The sequence below is a fragment of the Epinephelus fuscoguttatus genome, linkage group LG16, assembly GCF_011397635.1.
Source record: "Epinephelus fuscoguttatus linkage group LG16, E.fuscoguttatus.final_Chr_v1".
Lineage (NCBI taxonomy): Eukaryota > Metazoa > Chordata > Actinopteri > Perciformes > Serranidae > Epinephelus > Epinephelus fuscoguttatus.
The window spans coordinates 41,965,067-41,985,012 of record NC_064767.1 but is presented as its reverse complement, the minus strand read 5'-3'; the positions used below and the strand labels follow the sequence as shown (position 1 = coordinate 41,985,012).

The 19,946-nt window shown below is 39.4% G+C and overlaps 4 protein-coding genes across 7 annotated transcripts in view; 2 read left to right on the top strand and 2 right to left on the bottom strand.

Annotated features, from left to right (window-relative positions):
* si:dkey-191g9.7 (GRIN2-like protein) overlaps positions 1–19,946 on the bottom strand; it is a 56,153-nt gene that overhangs the window by 18,430 nt on the left and 17,777 nt on the right. The gene's annotated exons all lie outside the window — the stretch shown is intronic.
* bend5 (BEN domain containing 5) lies at positions 3,972–12,587 on the top strand. Its single transcript, XM_049601239.1, has 8 exons — positions 3,972–4,385; positions 4,657–4,775; positions 5,160–5,467; positions 5,992–6,119; positions 6,866–6,901; positions 10,559–10,617; positions 10,783–10,990; positions 12,097–12,587. Exons 1-8 carry the CDS (start codon positions 4,229–4,231, stop codon positions 12,234–12,236), a joined length of 1,155 nt encoding a protein of 384 aa, XP_049457196.1. The 5' UTR covers positions 3,972–4,228; the 3' UTR covers positions 12,237–12,587.
* Positions 12,983–18,760, top strand: LOC125904014 (putative nuclease HARBI1). 4 transcript variants are annotated; one of them, XM_049601276.1, is made up of 6 exons: positions 12,983–13,345; positions 13,436–13,474; positions 13,940–16,725; positions 16,877–16,994; positions 17,516–17,612; positions 17,823–18,760. In XM_049601276.1, exons 3-6 carry the CDS (start codon positions 16,674–16,676, stop codon positions 18,276–18,278), a joined length of 723 nt encoding a protein of 240 aa, XP_049457233.1. In that variant the 5' UTR covers positions 12,983–13,345; positions 13,436–13,474; positions 13,940–16,673; the 3' UTR covers positions 18,279–18,760. The 4 variants fall into 4 exon arrangements, with proteins under 4 accessions (XP_049457233.1, XP_049457231.1, XP_049457235.1 ...); XM_049601278.1 differs by having other exon boundaries at positions 13,318–13,345; positions 13,436–13,499; XM_049601274.1 differs by having other exon boundaries at positions 12,983–13,499.
* The window catches only part of LOC125904018 (zinc finger and SCAN domain-containing protein 29-like), a 158,578-nt gene continuing 157,443 nt past the window's right edge, over positions 18,812–19,946 (bottom strand). Inside the window, exon 4 of the mRNA XM_049601282.1 lies at positions 18,812–19,799. Coding sequence (XP_049457239.1) covers positions 19,645–19,799 — 155 coding nt within the window. The 3' untranslated portion in view covers positions 18,812–19,644. The remainder of the gene's footprint in view (positions 19,800–19,946) is intronic.

Below are 19,946 nucleotides of genomic sequence, written 5' to 3'. Positions count from 1 at the left end.
ATGACGGGGCAATATTGGCTAGTGACTAGCGCACATCAGACATTTAGCTACGTGCTAACATTAACAGGCGATATTCACCTCGAAATTATCTGAACTGAGAGAAATCCTCACCTTTATTCAGCTCAGTCTATATAAAGATGAAACGATGTGTGATATTCATGTTTGTGTATTAATGCAGCAGGATCATTTAAATCAGTGAGGATGTTTTAGACCACAGCAGACAACAAACTGCACACCGACACACACCGAGGAGATGAAGAGGAGAGACAGAGTCTGGACTCTTCATCATGACAATAATGCAGCGCAGTGACAAATGTTTTGTGGCGGAGACCAGCGTCAGTTTGTACTTTAGAAAGTAAAGTTTTTATATCAGTCGGTGCTTCACGCACTCCCTCCCTCCCTCCCTCCCTCCTCTCTGCAGCTCGTCTCTCCTCCCTCACTGTTATGATTGATCGGCATGAAATAATTAAGAATTTAAAAGTACATAAGTCGGACTTGGAGTAAAAAAAATCACGCACCACAGACGTGTACGTTAATAACATGATTCATGATCATGAAGTTTTTTTTTTATATCAAGTCGACACATCTGTCCGTATTCACACGCTCTCTTTCTCTCTCTCTCTGCTCAGACTTATTTTTACTTTTACCTGGTTTCATGTGGAGCTGCAGCTTGATCAACACTCTCTCATCTTCCTCCTCATAGACTTCTGTTTCTTTGTACTGAGACAGTCGCTAAAACAGACAAGCCTGTTTACATTGTCGGGTGACAGAAGCTCGCGTCTCCGCAGCTACGAGCTGATTCATTTCCAGCTGCTGATTCAAACTATTGATCAGGTCAAAATAACAGAACGTTAATGTGCGTTAAGAAAAAAACAAAAACAAACCGTTAGTGGCGTTAAAAGGAATTTGTGTTAACTTTGACAGCTCTAGTAAAAAAACAAACGTTGGGGGGGGTACAGGGAAGCCTCTTCCATTCTGGTGCTGATGCGCGGGTGCGACTGTGACCAGTGTGGCTGAGTGTTGGTGTCTGCCGAGCAAGCCGCCTGGGTTAGACTGACTTTTTTTTCTTCCTTTCTTTTTTGGTTGTTTTGTTTTGTTTTGTTTTTTAACATGGCATGCTGCGCGCGGCGCGCCTCGCAAGGATTTCAAAATGGACAATAAATTCAGGATTATGGCGATTATACGATAATGACGATTATCAAAATATTCAAAATTCTGTACGATTAATAATTGTGGGCGTTTTTTTATCGCGATTAACGATAATATCGTAAATCGTCCCATCCCTAGTTCTATGTATGGGAAACACTGACGTAGCTTTAACCAGATGGAGAAAACGGAGGGAGTAAATGGGACGTACAGCTTGTCTGCTCTCTTCCAGGTTGGATCATTTCTGAGTAGCCTACTGTCTAAAACGGAAGATGTCTAGTTTTGTTAGCTACATTGACTCATACCCATGCTCAGTATATTAATTCTCAGTTGTTGTTACCATGCATATATTTCTTGTAATGATGTGAGTCTATAAACTGAATTTACCAGAGTTGAAGTAGTGTGTTGCGTCGCGTTAAGGAGAGATCAGTGTGTAACAGCTTACGTTTAAATAGACCGCCAGTTGTGGAAGAATGGATATGATTGGTCAGTGACCAATCAGCTGGCAGTCAGCTGACTACAGCTGGGGCTTAAGACTTCATTGTACTGCAAAAATGCCCTTGTGCAATGTTTCATTAACATGTGTAACATAACTTGCAGCACCCTGCCCTCACCTCAACATCATCTGTGCTGTGTGACCCCGATTCAGAGACGGCGTCTTCTTCACTGCTGTATTCCTGGTGCTGCCAGACAAGAACACACACAAGCTCTACTTACAAAAGCACCACAAAAACAAAATGCAGCGTCAAGTATGGTGGAGGGCAGGTTAGTATGAGGGCCTACCAGGTCAGCTGTGCCAGCAGGAGGAGTGTCGTGCTGAGATGGAGACATGGTCTGTTCACAGGATGACAGGAATGTGACATAAGCACAGTACTATGTCCTATTCGAATGATGTCAAATTCATGATGCAACCACAAATGTGACTGAAGCTCATGGCTCTCTCACCTCAACATCATCTGTGCTTTGTCCTTGTCCACCATTTGTTAAAGGCAAGATCTGAGAATATAAAAAAATATATATATTTTAGTAAAGTTTTACATTCAAATAGCTTGTCTCAACAATGGAAAGAGGCAAGGCTCATATAATTGCACACTCAAAGGGTGAACACAAATATTTCTCAAGAAGTTACTTACATCCAAATGCAATCTTTTCATTTTTGTATGTGGTACTTCACTTTTGCTCTCGGGCTCCAAGTACAATTTGTACTGACGTTTGGCCATCTTGAACCCTAAACAGGAGATGAAAATCATTACAAGTCAGATATAACACTGATATTAAAAATCAGTCTATTTGATTATTGGACACTTTGCATTACAGGCTGACAGAACCAGGGTTATTATAGTTTTTAGTTTTTATTTAGTTAGTTTATTTCGTTTTTCAGTTTGCTTTTTTATTTTAGCTTAGTTTTAGTTAGTTTAACAAGTGATTAAGTAGTTTTAGTTTAGTTTTTATTTAGTTTTAGTCTTAGATTTAGTTTTTTAGGTATTAGGAGGAAAGCCTTGATCATCCTTGATTCATTCCTAAAGGATGAAATAATGCTGACACTGAGGTTAAATGAGCTGTGTTTATGGTGTCCCTACTGGTACTAGCCCCATAGAAGTCAAACTGAACACAATGCAGTAAAAATGGAGGGAGAAAATGAATAGAAAACTAAAATTAAGCCGATTGTAATGTGATTGTAATGCAATTCAGTTTAGTTTTAGTTAGTTTTGCATTGTCCATTGTAGTATTTATTTAGTTTTCTTTTTTTTATTTGAGTTAACTTATTTTTATTTTATTATTATTTCGGAAGTTTGAACAATTTATATTGACCACTGGAATATCAATTCTGAAGGATCACAAATGTTTTGGTGATTTTGGTGCCGGTAAAATGTTTAATTCAACCTTTGCTTAAATCGTCTGGATGACGGAGACCACTACTTCTGTTGCCAAAATGCGCGTGCAGCTTTTTGATGACGTCACCTGTAAAAGGGTCTCCCCATAGACATATATACATAGACGCCGCATTGACCGTGGATGGACGTGCCTAAAGCGCCGCCATCTTGGTACAGGGCTAGCAGAGGCGGGAGTGCATGTACATCTATGGAGCTCAGAGGTACTCCACAATCTTAAAGTAGAATTATTCACTGAATTTTAGACCGATTTCCAAACGGTTTGATTTGTTAAAAACGTCACACATGTAGCTCAGACACAGGATGCTTGGATGTTTTAAAAATGCCGGTTTTACTACGCAAATACAAATTCTACTTAATGTAAACTGTGAAAACTGTGCAAAACGGTTCTCTTTCAGGGGTTTTAGCTCCCATAAGCCTGATTAATGATGGTCTTGTAAATATTTTTCTAGGGGGATTCTTTATGTTCTTGCTCTTTAATATTAATAATAATAATAACATTAATAATAATATAATAGTAATTATAATTATAGTAGTGATAATAATAAAATGATAACGATACTAGCAATATTAATCATAATAATAGCGATAATAATAAAATAATAATAATAGCAATATTAATTATAATAATAGTGATATAATACTAAAATGACAATGATAATAGCTATATTAATTTTAATACTAATGATAATAATAATAAAATGATTATGATAATAGCAATATTAATTTTAATACTAATGATAATAATAGTACAATGATTATGATAATAGCAATACATTATAATGATAGTGATGATAATTATAATAATGCAACGATAATAGCAATAATAAAATAATAATCAAATGCAATATATACCCTACAAGCAATTCTCTAAATAAAGACCTGAATAACTGAACGTTTTCTGGGTTCTTTTTGTTCTATTTATGTCTGCCTGTCAGTTCTCCATGTCTGACGTTTGTAACAAACAACCCCCGTGAATATATGTTCACAATTGATCTATATATGATCACTTTTATAGTGCAAACATGTCATTCCTCTATAGACATATTGCATTGTAGGAGCGAGTCTATGGGTCTGCCATTGCTCTGGATCCCTCGCGCTCGAGCTCGAGCTCAAACCGTTAGGTAGTCGCGCGAGTACGAGGTTTGCTGAACTGCTTAACCGCTGGCTTTATCATTCAACCTTCAGAAATGTATGCCTACGTTAAATATGTGGACGACGGTTGTAAAGAGATTGTCCCGACAACGGACATTAAAGACTTCGACATGAAACTTTTCAGCAGTGACAAAATTTACTGGGTGCGGTGGAAAGAGGCTTTTTACAAAGCCCAAATAATATTCATCAAAGGTGAGTTACATCTCATTTTATACCGACACAGTTGAGTTAACGTAACGTTTAGCTAACGTTATATGACTGACACTAGCGAGTGTTGCTCGTAGCTAAATGACTTGCTAGTTAGCTGTGAGCTAGCGAATAATTTAGCTAGCTTAACGTAGCCGTTATTTCAGTGTTTGTTTTTTTTTTATTAGAAACAGACGGAGTAAGCACTCGCGGTGTGTATTAAATATATGGAAAGCAAGTTCTTCCTTACCATTCGTGTTCTTTTCCCTCGATCCAGAGACCAGAGAGGCAGTGGAGGACGAGCTGTCAAGTGGGAAACGAGTGAGGGTGCGGAAGGTCAAGGAGGCGAGCCCCGTAGCCCCGCCCTCCGAACGGCAGGAAGCCAAGGCCAAAAATGTAATGTATGCAGTGCAAATAGATGATAACGTTGGCATTGAAAATCCAGAAAACTTAAAGAGACTATTATGCTCATTTCAGGGGCTTTTAATATAATACTGGACCTATTGAAAGGGGAGGGGAGGTGGGAGAGACTGTGTGTGTGTGTGTGTGTGTGTGTGTATGTGTATGTGTTCTGAATGAGATAAACATGATTGGACTTGAAATGACAAATGACACTACAGTACTATCATATAAGACAAAGTGTGTGTGTTAGAGAGAGAGAGAGAGAGAGAGAGAGAGAGAGAGAAAGTATATTCGCTTTCAATTTTTGTGTTTGTTTGGTCCCTTGTGTTCTTTGTATTATGATTTAATTCTAAATTATGCTTTTATCCTTGTCCCCAGATAAATCACAGAAAAGCAGCAGAGGAGGCCAAAAAAACCAACCTTTTGGCCATCTTAGACGACATGAAAAAAAGGAAAAAACTTTCTCCAATCTGCCCAACACCACAAAAAAAAATGAAAAACTCTGCAATGTTATGCAGTGTGCCCTCTGAAGAGGAAGAGGATGACGATAATGAGGATGATGAGGATGATGAAGATGATGATGGTGGGGTTGTTCCTCAGAAAATGTATGAGGAGGTACAGCGAAAGTACCATTACCATGGTCTTTATAGAGGACTTCGTCTTCAACTAGAAGAAACCAAAAAAAAGTAAGGATGTTTTGAATAGCCTTCAACTATATTAACATTTTATTGGGGAGTATTTTTGAATCATGTAGTCAATATAGTCACAAATTATTTGTGTTTTAAAACCAATTAGATTAAATTCCAGACGGATATCTTCTTCTCTTCTTCGGATAATCTAGATTGTATTTGAAATGCATTCTGGCTCTCCGTATTTAGTTTACATGAGTATCACACCCTTTTTTCTCACTCACTTTTTTTCATACAGTGATGTCTGAATATTGACATGGTTTTGGTTTTCAAAGTCCCTTTATTGAACCATTACCAGACCTGTACATGTACAACAATAACAACAGTCGTCAAAACCAGAAAACAGCTCTCTTCAATTAGAGATTTACACTCTAGCCCTCATCCTCCCCCAGTTGACCTTGTTTGACACGACTACCTGTCTCAAACATAAGAAGACAGATTAATCTTAATATGTTCGGTAAAATATCTTATATTCTCTCTTGCAATGTCAATTAACAATGGTGTGTTTGGTTTCTATATAGATTAGAGGAACAGCAGAGGCTCTACACAGAGGTCGAAGCGGAACATAAAATCATCCGCAAACTAAACATTGAGTTGCAGCAACAACTTTTGTGCACACTGAACTCGAGTCTGAGCTCAAAATGCAATGGTGAGGACATATTGTTTTCTTGACCCCTGACACTGAAACTTAAACAGAAACAGCATTTGTTATTTGATTTTGCTTGGTTTTTCAGAGACTGATAATCACTTAATCAGTCTATTGCCACTACTTGCTTTAATGATAATTGTCAGCGCATTCTCTATGTTCTATCCATAGTCCCTGTGCTGTAATGGTTTTGTGTCTTGTGATCAATTATCTATTTTTCACAAGTTTTGATTTGATATGATTTCACTGGCATGACTACTTTCTGCTACAGTGGGGGTACTCAATTGTATGTGGACTTGGGTGGATGTGGCTCAGGCTGTAGAAAAAGTTTTTAATTTCTTTTTAAAGGTAACAGTTTTGATCCCTAGTGTCCACAAGCGTCCTGGGACTACACAGTAAACCCTGACTTCCTCACCATGTACCAAGTGCCTTGTACTGCAGCACTGATGCTATTTGTCCATGATTAACCTGTCATAAAGCCCTTTGTTCATAAATGTAGACAGGAAACTTTACATTGACCTTTTTGTGATTATACAAGTTTCAGCTGCTCAGAAACTGACGCCAGCACCAAGAATTAAAACATTACAATTCAAACAGCATCAGTCATACGTATAGCACTTTCAATATTCAGCACACTCGAAATAGGGTGTTGAGGAAGCTTTTGAGCAAGGTTTGTAAACCATAATCTTTATAGTCATGTTTTCCATCATCTCTCATTTGTCATATCCTTGTTATTCTTTCTGTCAAAGATCCTGCTTGCTCAAGCCCAAGGGGGACCCCTGAAAGTAAGTGCAACAAAAATATTACTCATGGATTCTTGAGAATACCAATCTTGCCTGGCATTAACCTACTAGGCCTACTAGATGCCAAATTGCTTATTTAAAGTTTTTTTTTTAATCTGGGTAGCATCAATTGAGCTATGTCTGACAGACTATTCCTGTTCTGAATATATTCTATATTGTTTGACTACCAGGGGCGGACTGGGGCAAAAAAGCAGTCTGGGACTTTTGTAGTTGACTGGCCCACTCTCCAGGGGGCAGGGGGGAGATGCTGGCGGTGGAACAAACATGTTGGACTACAATAGGGAGACAAAAAAAATATGCATGTAAACATTATTGAAGGGACAATGACACATTCTTTAACCTGAGGCCTTGATTATAACAAATGTGTAATATTTTTATGTCTGTTAAAATAGTCTGCTATAGTTTTTTAATAGTGTGAAGACTGGTGAATATGTAAGTCACACTAATAATAATCATAACATAATAGTAAACATATCATCATCCTTACTGCAATAATAATTAATCACATCACTTACACACTATCAGTAAAATATCAAAATGGGTTTTTTTTGACAAAAAAGAGCTCAGATGGTTAAAAATGTTATGTTGTTAGTATACTAGGCCTGGCAGTACGAGTGGTAGCAGGACTCTGACAGTAACAGGCTAATTACAACTAAATAGTAGCTACAGAGGGTTGAGAAATACAGCTCACATTTTTCATTTGGCTAAAAAATAGAGCTAAAGAAACATCATCGTCAACTTGACCATCATGCCACTGGTGCTGTGCTTTAGTGGCTGCCTGCAGTATTGCCTTCATCTTGGCTATGATCGTCTTCAGTCTTGATAAGAGAGTGGTATTGTTTATGTTAGTAAACGACTTACACAACACTATCAGTGAAATATTAAAATGATAGACTTTAATAGTAGTACACTATTATGGTGATAAGCATTGCACACTTTTAATGATTGTTTTATTCATTACTCTTGATGAATTTAAAAAAACTGCTATGTATGAATATACCTTTACCTGGACTAGTATGACCAGGCTGCTCTCCCTCCCTCCCTGACACACTCCTTCTCTGGGGATGGTGGCTCAACCTGGCAGGAGATATGAAGAGAGACATTTGGTTGAAGTTTTGGATAATTCCCAGATGAAAATGTGAAATAAAGCTGTATTACAATTAACAGTGATATAGGTATTAGGTAATAGAAAAATTGTGGTTTAACTGATAAGTAAACACGAGTGAGAAAAGTGTACTATGTAATATGTGTATTATTCCCATGTTTTACATTTATATATTTTAAATATGCAGGAATATTGCTGTTAGAATATTTAAATTTCATTTAAGTTACATAGAAAAATGTTTTACACATTATCCTGTAGATGGTGCCTCAGATGGTCACAATCAAATGCTCTTATGTATATACTGAATAAGTACAGCTTAAGTTTTACAATCTGACTGCGAATAATACACTAAGAACGATACATTATTACACATTTTCCCCCTCACAGCACATGACTAGACTGTCTCAATTTCTAGTCCAACAATGCCCACAAAAAAGGAAAAAAACTGATTTTAATGGTGATGAATTAGCAAAGTAATTAAGAAAGTAGAGCCACATTTAGCTCACCAGCTTTGAGGGGAATACACAAGCAATAATGATAGATCAGATGCTACTAACGTTACTTTATTAGCTACTTAGTCATATTGACTAATGCCACGGAGCCCCCAGTGTAAACACAATAATTACGTTTTGACAGCAAAAAGCAACCCACATGCGCTGTTAAAAATTAGCAAGCTAGCAAAATAATTATCACATTATAGCCGTCTTACCTGAGTTGCATCTCCCTCCCAGTCACAATGTCCTCCGCTTACGACGGCGCCACCAGAGCTGCCACAGGTGCTGCTGTGGATGCTGCAGATGACGGAGGAGCTGATGCAGCAGCAGAAAATATGGTGTTTCTGACATCTGGCAGCATCTATTTGTAATGCCTGCCTCTTCTTTTCCCTCAACTTCTCCGCGCCTCCCTTGAGTTTCTTCTCCATGACTTTTTGTCTGCCTGTCCTGAGGATGGGGCCGCGACCCTGGGCCCTCAACTATGATTGGCCACCAGCCTAACAACCGAGGTGAAAAGGGTGTAACACACCCAGGTGGGCCAAAGATGATTAGCCAGTCACTACTAGAGAAACTTTAACATTGGTTGTCATATTAAAGGCCAGCTCAACTGTGTCTAATTTTTTTTTTTTTTTTCCTCAGATTGCCTGAGCTGCAAAAACAGGCCAGTAGTCCTGATGGTAGCGCTGCAGCGAGCCTCTAAAGTTCAAAATTTTGAAAATTCACAACAAATCAACCATATGTGTTACAGATCTGCAACCTTCACCAAAATGTAGCCCCAATACTGAAGAAACTTTTGTACATTTAAACCTTTTGCAAATTATGAAGTTCATCACTCTGTTTTTTTCAAAAACTGTAAAACTTATTAAACCATCTCCTCCCATAATTTTTGCTCAATTGACACCAAACTTGCTACAGAGCATCTTCAGACTGTCCTACACAAACCATCCACACAGATTTTTGATTTATGGAAAATTGAGCCTACAGTGCATCAAAATGTTTGACTGTAAACGGTATTATAAACATATACTTGCAAATTCTTGCTAAATACATTTTCAATGTTCATTTAAAAAAAAAAAGACAAAATTTTGGAGTTATGGTAGATGATGTTTGGAAAATATCAGAATTTTATCTCAAAAAATGAATTTTTACTGCATTTTGAATTTGGCTTTCATGTGAACAATATGAGTCAATGCAAAAATAGCATTTTTAAACATCAGTTTTTCTCTTATGGAGCCAATAAATCATTGTTAAAAACAAATGACCAACATCTCCATGCTGTCTAGATGCAATTTGTGTATTTTGGGATTTTTGTCTCAATAACTGAATTTTTGACAGCTGTTTGAAATCTGCCTTTACACACTAACAGCTGCTGTCTTGCACACAGGTGACTGACTTAGTCAATTTGTGAAGCTACAGGTGATGTTTCCATTTGCCTTTTAGCTCAGTGAGATAGAGGATGGTTCTTGGTGTTGAAGGTTGTGAGTTCAAGCCTCAGCTCGTGCAACATTTCCATCTGAGAAATCTATCCAAACTTTTCACAAAGGCCCAGTCCCATGCCAGATGTCCTCAACTGGAAACACAAGACAATAGTCCTGATGGTGGCGCTACAGCAAGCCTCTAAATTTAAAAACTTTGAAAATTCACAACAAATCAACCATATGTGCTACAGCTGTGGAACTTTCACTTTGAAATTTGCTTTTCCATGGCATGGATGGCTACTGCCTGGCACCCTGATCCTTGGCTTAGTCAATATGTGAATCCACACATGACCTGTCACTTGCCAATTAGCTCAGTGAGATAAAAGACAGACCCCAGTCTCAGAAGTTGTGAGTTCAAGCCTCAATTGATGTAAAATGCACATTAGAATGCCACCTTTTTTTCCATCTTCCTACACTCTGCTTGTTGCTCAGAATTTCCTAATTTTGCCTAAAATTGCCCGGCCCCGAACATTGCTGCACAGCAGCTATAATAATTATTATTATTACAACAACAGCAGTTGATGTAGAAAGGCTATGGTATCTTACATTATGTCCTATATAGTTGCAGATTCTGGCAGTGGGAGTCCAGTGGAGCCAGCTGAATCCACAAACAAAGATGAGGTAAATTATTATTCTGTTTACAATATATGCTTGCATTGCTACTATAAATACAATTAAATAACCAAGCTAACTGTATGATGAACCAAAGAAGATCTGTATGTATAAAGCACAATACATGTATAGTCTGTTACCTTTGATTATTTCTGTTATTGGATATTTTGACAGATTGATTTGGGAGGAGGCGTATGGATCCGGAAGGACGTCTGGGCCAGAGTCCAAACCAATGGAAGAGACTCCCTATTTGTGAAAGAGCTGGCAGTGGCAATATGGGGCACAAAGACCCTTGGCGACAAGAGCCTGACTGGGAAGACCTGTCCCACCACTAAAACGAACAGGCAGCCTCTGACCCCACAGAAGCTACAAACATTGAAAGGTATTGTATTCTGTGCTCTGTTGTGGGAAAACCTTTTTGCATTCACAGGTCACTGTTTTCAGCAGGAATTTTCTTTTGTGTCAGATTGCTTCAAGTGAAAGGTCTGGGTGTTCCAACACTTGCTTCAGATTAGAGCAGAGAGAGGAAGGAGCTATAGCAGAGGTTGGAGACAGGACTGTTTCAAAGCTCAGGTCTGGGGAACAGTACAAAACCATTCCTGTTCAGTGGTTTCCATCATTCTTTAATATGATATGAATTAAGATAAAAATTACTTTCAAAGGGAAGTTAATTTGTCTACCATTTGCAGATTAATTAAATTAAAAAGCCTGATGGCTGTAGATATGTAGAATCTTCTGAATCTCTCCATCCTGAATTGAAGAGAGAGGAACCATCCACCACCGCTGTTTTTGGTCCATTAAGGTGTTTGTTATGAAGTGGATGATCTGAGCTGTTAGAATGGCCTCTCTCATCTTCAGTGTGCATGTCTTCACCACATCTTCCAGTGAATCCTCCTGATATTATTGTTGTACAAACAAAAAGTTCCTCAGGATTTTTAGTCTGTATCCCAGCAACAACTACATGGAGAACACATGGAACTTCAGCAGTAGCCATGGATGGGATATACACAAGTGTCATGATGAAAAATGTAGACTCTGAGTCTTCACCAATATCTCCAGTTCATCACTCTTGTGGGGCAGAGAGTTGACATTTCCCATGATGACTAACAACAGAGAGGGCCAACACATCCACCTCCAGGCCTTCACTTTTGCAACAGCATGGCAACCATGAAAGCACCTCTACATCTTAGTTAGAACAGGGTGGCATCCTACAGAATTTCAGTGAAAGAAGCTCTTTTCCTGAACAAACTCCTCTCCTCACAGAATTATCCATCAGTAGTTGACAAAACACAACAAAAACATAAAAATGAAGTAAAGGTTGAGTAAACACTACCAGACTTTGCTGCTGTGGAAGCGCATGTTTTAGAAATAATGGTGGATTTTTTCTAAATTAATGTATGTGATAATGAATCCCTTGCTGTATTTATAAGTAATTAATATTTTGATATCATGTTTTATATTGATTTAATGGTTTGTTTATCTTTTCAGTCTGTTTCAGGGAGTGGCTCCAGTCCAAAAATGTGGATGACACTGAAATACAGGCACGGTGTGGAAAGGCTGGACGCTACATTACAGAAAAAATAATGGACATTAACAAACAAAAAACTAAAACTACAACTCCAAACTGAACAAATGTAATCATATGCCTGGGATGTTCTTGTTATATAGTTCAGTTCCTAATGATTCTCTGTTCCAATTCTTTGCGTGTCCGTATGGTGTGAAACACTGAGCTAAGTTAATGTTAATTGAAGTTATCTACATAGTCATAGCGATGTTAGCTTGAAAAACATGGCGACGATGATCTCTTTTCTGGTTTTTTAAACATTTTTGAGGTTCATTTACACAGGCTACTTAACTGTTACAAGGTCCTTATAAAATGTTTTGTAGCATAGCATTTGGCTAAATTGAGGTGACTGTTACAAGACTGATTCCGCTAACCGATTTTTTTTCTTAACGATTCTCGATTTCAGTTCTTACTGTCCTTGTGCATTCTTCATTTGCTAAACTATACATATATGTATATATATATATGTATATATATATACATATATATATATATATATATATATATACACACATATATATACATACATACTGTATTGTTATCTATGTATTATAGTTTTTAATTAAACAGACTTTTGTGAAACCCTTACACTGTATTTTTTATTTGAATATTTTTATTTCTAGTAAAGCACGGGATGCTGGATGCTGGTGACCAGCATAACCAGCATCCCATGCTGGTTATGCTGGTTATGCTGGTCACCAGCATCCCATGCTGGTGACCAGCATAACCAGCATGGGATGCTGGTGACCAGCAGCAAAACACAACATATGCTGGTTTTGCTGGTGACCAGCCTTGCTGGTCTATGCTGGTTTTTCTAGCAGGGGAGTTCCAAACAATAATTAATGCCAGCACAATCAGCTGCATTTTCGCGGAGAATAACATCCAATGCGCAATGTAAGGGGCGTTGTCAAGTGTAACCGGGATGAAAATCTATTTAATCCAAGGAGGACGTCCGTTATTTAATGGTTATTTTATGTTATGTTATGTTCATTATTAATATAACAAAGTCCGCCATATGAGTGCGTAAGTTCCAGTCACGTAGTGTTGCGTCATCACGTACGTACCTGGTAGGCCGCGGCTGTCCAATCGCGTCGCTCGTAGCGCCTGTTACAAGCTGTCTGCTCCGTCTCTCATTCAGAAGGTGAGGGGAAGCATGCGGAGCAGCTGCTACAGGTCGGTCGCTACAAACAAATACTATTTTCACTCATAAATTCTTGGTTATATCATTCTAAATGCCGCCGTAACATCATTCAACCCTTTTAGACATCAACCAGCGTCGGGGAGGAATAAGTTGGTCGTGTGGTGCGTCGGATATATTCTGGAATTGGTGAATCTGCCTGTTTGTTGTTAGCGTTAACGTTAGCATTAGCATTAGCATTAGCACATGTCAGTGCATTTACATGGACTGGCTACGGCACACCTAGCTTCTAAATGCTAATGCTGGCTTTTGAATCCATAGTAATCAGTGTCATGAGATTGATGTGCCACTACAGCACAATTATAGAATGTTTACTTTGATTTGTGAATAATTTTGTGAATGTTGACATGTTATTTAAGAAATGAGTGACACTAATTTGGGAAGATGTGTCATGCTTATTTATGAAGTGGATTGATGTTAAGGTGTTTAAACCAAGTGTACTTTATTGAGAGATGGTTATTCTATTGTTGCTCATGAAGTATTGAATTATGTATTAATTATGGTGTACACTGAATATAACTAGTTAGTGAAATGTCTTATTGAAATATGGTCCTGTTTACATTATACAGGCTAGGTGCTTGTACGGACGCAGAATCGAATCGATGGCGAGCTAAGACACTGGCTTGGAGCCGAGCAGTCCCAGTTAAGAGCTCTCCTGGTCTGGTAGGAGGCTCTGGCAGCCTTGTTCCCCCCTCACCTTCTCTTACACCCACACACACACACACACACACACACGCACTCGCACTTTGAGGCTTCTAGCCCATGGACAGTTGACATATTGGACTCTGCCTTTGCGGCGCACATGCTGGACTGTTTTGAGCGCCTCATCCTCTATGAATTCGGTGCCTTTGCGATACGCAACATCGTGTGTGGAACTGCTGCCATATTGGCTACAACTGAGACTGGTTTTGATTTGAATGTTGTTGATGCATCAGACGTGTCAAGTGCACTTTTCTATTTAATTCATGTACTCTGCAGACTGTAAATATTGGGGTCACTGTATGTATTGTCACGCATTAATATATGGTACCAACCGCATCTGAAGTGCTGTTTGTTGTGTTTTATTGTACCACTACCTCTAAGAATCGAACCTGTCTTCTGTAGACCTAGGCCCAAAAGCTAGCTTAATACTAATATAATAATCATACCATATCACCATAATTTAGCCTGTGTACTTGCTACACAAGTCTGTCTCAATTTCGTTTAAATGTCCCCGCGTACTTGGCCACTTAATACATGCTTGAACACTATAGGCAAATGTACGTTCCGCTTGGCAAAACGTCACCAAAGTGTGTGCGTAACCAAGCGCACTCAGCCCAGTGTGGAAAATGGGACAGGCCGAATTGATCATCTTGTCGATAGCGCCGTAGGCTCGCTGTGAACAATACTCGACTCTGTAGCTCCCCTTTAAAAGAAGTTAACAAAGCAAAGAAAGTTCGCTCCTTGGTATAACTTTCAAACCCGTAAGTTAAAACAAATATCAGGAAAATTTGAAAGGAATTAACCAAACAAGCAATTAACCAAACTGGAAGAATCTCGCTTAGTCTGGGCAGACAGTCCTCAAATCTGTCCTCAAACACAGCTGTAAGACCTAATATATATTTAGATTGCTTCTCCCCCAATTTCTCTTCAACAATTGACCTCAGTGATTTCTTTATTTAAATCATCAACGTGTATCTTAGACCCCATCCCAACTAGGCTACTTAAGGAAGTCTTACCTTTAGTTAACACTCATATATTAGATATGATCAGTATATCCTGATTAACAGGTTATGTACCACAGTCTTTTAAGGTAGCTGTAATTAAACCTCTCCTAAAAAAGCCCACCCTGGATCCAGAGGTGTTAGCCAACTATAGACCAATATCTAATCTTCCCTTTCTTTCAAAGATCCTTGAGAAAGTAGTCACAGTCTCCATGATAATAATTTATTTGAGGAATTTCAGTCAGGATATAGACTGCATCATAGCACTGAGACAGCACTAGTTAAAATTACAAATGATCTTCTGATTGCTTCAGACAAAGGACTCGTCTCTGTACTTGTTTTATTAGATCTTAGTGCGTCCATCAAATTCTGCTACAGAGACTGGAACACTTAATTGGCCTAAAAGGTTCTGCACTAAGCTGGTTTAAATCTTATTTATCTGATCTTTTTCAGTCTGTTCACGTCCATGATGAATCATCCTTACGTACTAAAGTTTGTTTTGGAGTTCCGCAAGGTTCTGTGCTGGGACCAATCCTATTTACTCCCGATATGCTTCCTTTAGGTAACATCATTAGAAATCACTCTGTAAATTTCCATTGTTATGCGGATGATACACAGTTGTATTTATCTATGAAGCAAGAAGAAAGTAATCAATTAACTAAACTTCATAATCGCCTTAAAGACATAAAAACCTGGATGAGCACCAATTTCCTTATGTTAAATTCAGACAAAACTGAAGTTATTGTTCTTGGCCCCAAACAACTCAGAGACTCTTTATCTGATGACATAGACTACGTTTACATGCAGTCAATATTCGGGTTAAGGTCAATATTCCGGTTTCTGAAACATTCGGAATAACCCGTTTACATGCGTGAGCAAACAGGGTTATTCCTGTATACATGGTAATTGTAATCAATTGGAATATCCCGATCAGAACAGCGACGCACGGACAACGTGTCGACGCACGGAGAACGTCATGACGCACTGCGCGTCATTTTAGCTTCTTCTTCCTGTATCCAAAAACAACAACGAGGGCAGCACGGCGGATAATGAACAGCCCAGGGCCGGTAGCAGTCGCTTTCGTCGTTTGCGCTTTGGTGCTGGTACTGACCCACCACCAGTACTTGACACTATTCTGTCTCTCTGTCTTCATTAATGGAAGGCGAGAACGTGAAGAAATAGGAAATGGAGCCGGAGCTGTGCCATCCATATCCATGCTACCCGTTTCCACCAGAGCCCCCCGGACACTTTGGATGAAGGTGCGCAGTCAGGACTGGTGGGAACGGGTAGTAATGATGGAGTTCACCGATGCCGACTGGCGTGACAATTTCCGTATGTCGCGTCGATCCTTTACTAAACTTTGCCAGATGATGGAGAGAGTGATGGAGCCCTGTGAAATCACCGTTCGCACACCGGTGCCTCTAGGGATGCGTGTTGCTATGGTGCTATATAAACTAGCAAGCTGTGCAGAGTACCGTGTGATAGCCAATCAGTTCGGAGTGCACAAGAGCACCGTGAAGAAAATGGTGTACTTATTCTGCCACGGAATGGTCGATTCTGTTATCAAAACGCTGATCAGAGCACCCACTTTGGAGGAGGCATGTGCCATCGCAGGAGGTTTGAACGGGACCACTCCATTCCTCAAATCATAGGTATTTATATTTTCTGCTGCTTTAATTTATCTTTTGTCTTGATAATTTGAGTGCAGTGTACTGTACTATGTGTGTAGGCTACTGTGTACTATGTATGTAGGTATGTCTTCTTGACCCTGAATCTGTATTAAAACACTTTTTCTATTTATAGGCTGTGTGGACGGGAGTCACATCCCTTGTTTGCCTCCCAGTGATGGCTACAGGGACTTCATAAATAGGAAGGGATGGCCCTCCTATGTCCTCCAGGGAGTCTGTGATGACAAATACTGGTAAGCCTTTTAACATGCTTTGCTTAGGTATTTAAGCTTAAGATGATGTAAATGACTGTAAATGGTGTATCATATTGCTGCTGAGAGACATACTCCTACCACTGTAAGCTATAATAGAACCCCTTGCATCTATTGAATGTATTACACGTAGGGCTGGGCAATTAATAAAATTTCATTTTCAATTACAGTTTTGGCTTCCAACAATTATGAAAACAAGATATTTGAGATAAAAAGATTATTGCGCCACGCTCCAGGTTTAGGGTTTCTGGAGAAAGCTTTAGAGGTTCTGGAGGAGGTTTTATCCCTAACCCTAAACCCTCAAGTTAAAGTTCAAGGAAATCCACTGTTAAAAAGACAGTTAAAAAAAGATCACATGCATACATCATGTTTCCAAAGTCAACAATTAATCATGTTAAATAATCATGATCTCAATATTGACCAGAAAGAATTGGGATTATGATTTTTGCCATAATTGAGCAGCCCTAATTACACTTTGATTGACTCTGATCATTTTGCCACAGCTTCTGGAGTGTGAGCTGCAAAATGCCTGGTTCTGCGCATGACGCCAGTGCCCTCAAGCAGTCCGATCTGTTCCGGAATGCCCACCTCCTCCCAAAGGTAGGCTATGCATGTAGACAGCATCTGAAAACTTGTCTGGTTGCTAAATGTTACTGGTATGTTACTTAATTTTACATTAATCTTGTTAAACCAGAGTTTTTATGCATGCCATGAAATGACAAGGTGTTTTGACAGGATTTAGGACACTAATGGCGAAGCTTAACATTTCCAATAAGGTTTTAAAATTCATATCCCAATATCCCATTTTAGAGAGCTGTGCAGATCGAGGGGCAGGATGTGGATTTCTTCCTGCTCGGAGATCCTGCTTACCCGCTGATGCCTTGGCTCATGAAGGGCTATCTGCAATCTCCAAGACTGACACCACAGGAGGAATCCTTCAATGTGTATTTGAGTTCTGCTAGAACTTCTATTGAGATAGCATTTGGTAGACTGAAATCTCGTTTCCGTGTTCTCTTGAAGCGCAGTGATTTTCATTTCACATTTACACCATACATGGTTGCAACATGTTGTGCTCTGCACAATTTTTGTGAGATGGAGAAGGAGCATGTGAATCCCAGATGGGCAGAGGATGCAGCATCTGTGGGAAGGCAGTTTCCACAGCCTGTGCCACAGGCCAGTACAACATCCACTGGTGCAGCCACAGCCATCAGACGGGCACTAACTGATTACCTTGCTGCACGTGTCCCACTCCGTAGGCGCTTATAGGAGAGGAGGAGAGAGAGGGAGGAGGAGAGAGAGAGAGAGGAGATGAGGGAAGAGAGGAGGGGAGAGGCGAGATGATGGGAGAGAGAGGAGAGATGAGGGGGGAGAGAGAAGGGAAAGTAGATGGATCTAAGCTACTGATTTGTTACTTGGCATTGTAGTAGGCTTTTTTGAGGGTCTTCCAATGTTTATCTGTTCTGGAGTGTGTATGAAACTAGCTTCACAAAGTTTGTTGCTCACTACTTATGAGAGACAGAGGAGAAGAAGAGAGTATCTCAAAGTTTTGTTTACAATTTCTAATAGAAGTTCAATACATGTAAAGTTTCAAGTAACTTTTATTTAAAGTTTGTAATACAAATAAAATATTTTCACATAAAAATAACTCTGGTTTTGTTTTTACAATGAGGTACAAATAAGGGGCAACTTGTACTTGCAGTAAAAATATGGAGCAACTTGTTGCAGAATATTTTCAAATGTGTGGAACAAAGTGCTTCAGAAAATGTTTTCTAATAAAAAAAATACAATAAGGTGCAACATGTAAACATTTTACAAAAATACTTTTAAGTGTACGTGTAAAAAAACGTACAAAGATACTTTCAAGTGTAAGGAGAAGTGCAACGGCCATTATGGAATAACAGCAGAACAACAAAACTGTGAAACTAGTGTCCCAACAATCATAAATGAGGTAGATCGAACCTTCTCAAAACTTGGTCATTTTTTAGCAAACCTCGATCACTTCAGACTGAGGTGTTTGGATATGGGTTACGATGTGGAGGTGGGGCACTACCGGAGTTGGCAGAATCTCAAACCTTGGTCACCATCGTCAGCTTCACCTTCAGACTGAGGTGTGTTTGGGTATGGGTTACGATGGGGAGGAGGGGGAAGCCCATAGTTGTCGTAAGTGTTGTTGTACGGGGTATACATTGGCTGAGGCTGAGACGGAGTAAACATAGGCTGGGGCTGAAATGGCTGCTGCAATAGGGTACCTAACCCTGTCAGTAGTTGGGAGACTAACATTCCCATTGAGCGGCTTGTTTCAGTGATCAGTCGAGACATGAGTGCGTCATCCCTAGCGTGGCTCAACTGCCTCTGCTGCTCAATCCATTGGTTCTGTGCGTGCTGCATTCTCTCCATGAACTCTTGTTGAGAAAGTGAAGTAGTCCCACGGGGCCTGGACCTGCGACTTGACCCACCTAGAGCAGACAAGACAGACCTTAGCTTGCACCATCAGCTATACTACATGATATAGCTTTTTTTATCACTATATCAAAGTGACCACTAAAGAAACGGATTATAAAGTATTTTCAGACATTACACAAGGAAGAGGATGAACTTAATGTTACAATACTATGCTCTAACCAGTTATGCCTTAATAATAAGATGCTGAAATCTTACCCGGAGTAGCCGCAGTGGAATTTGATGGCTGTGTAGACTGAGGAGGTGCAGTGGCATTGGATGGCTGTGTAGACTGAGGAGGTGCAGTGGCATTGGATGGCTGTGTAGAAAGTCCACTTGCTCCATTCTCTGCATCAGGGCAAAAAAAACAAAAACATAGAAGCTTAATTTAGGGATCTCAAAAGTTGGATAGTGTTAGAATAGTTGGGAAGGTTATTGTTCACACACACCTTATATGTAAGCAGGCAGTGATTTCAATCTTAAAGCGATACTCCA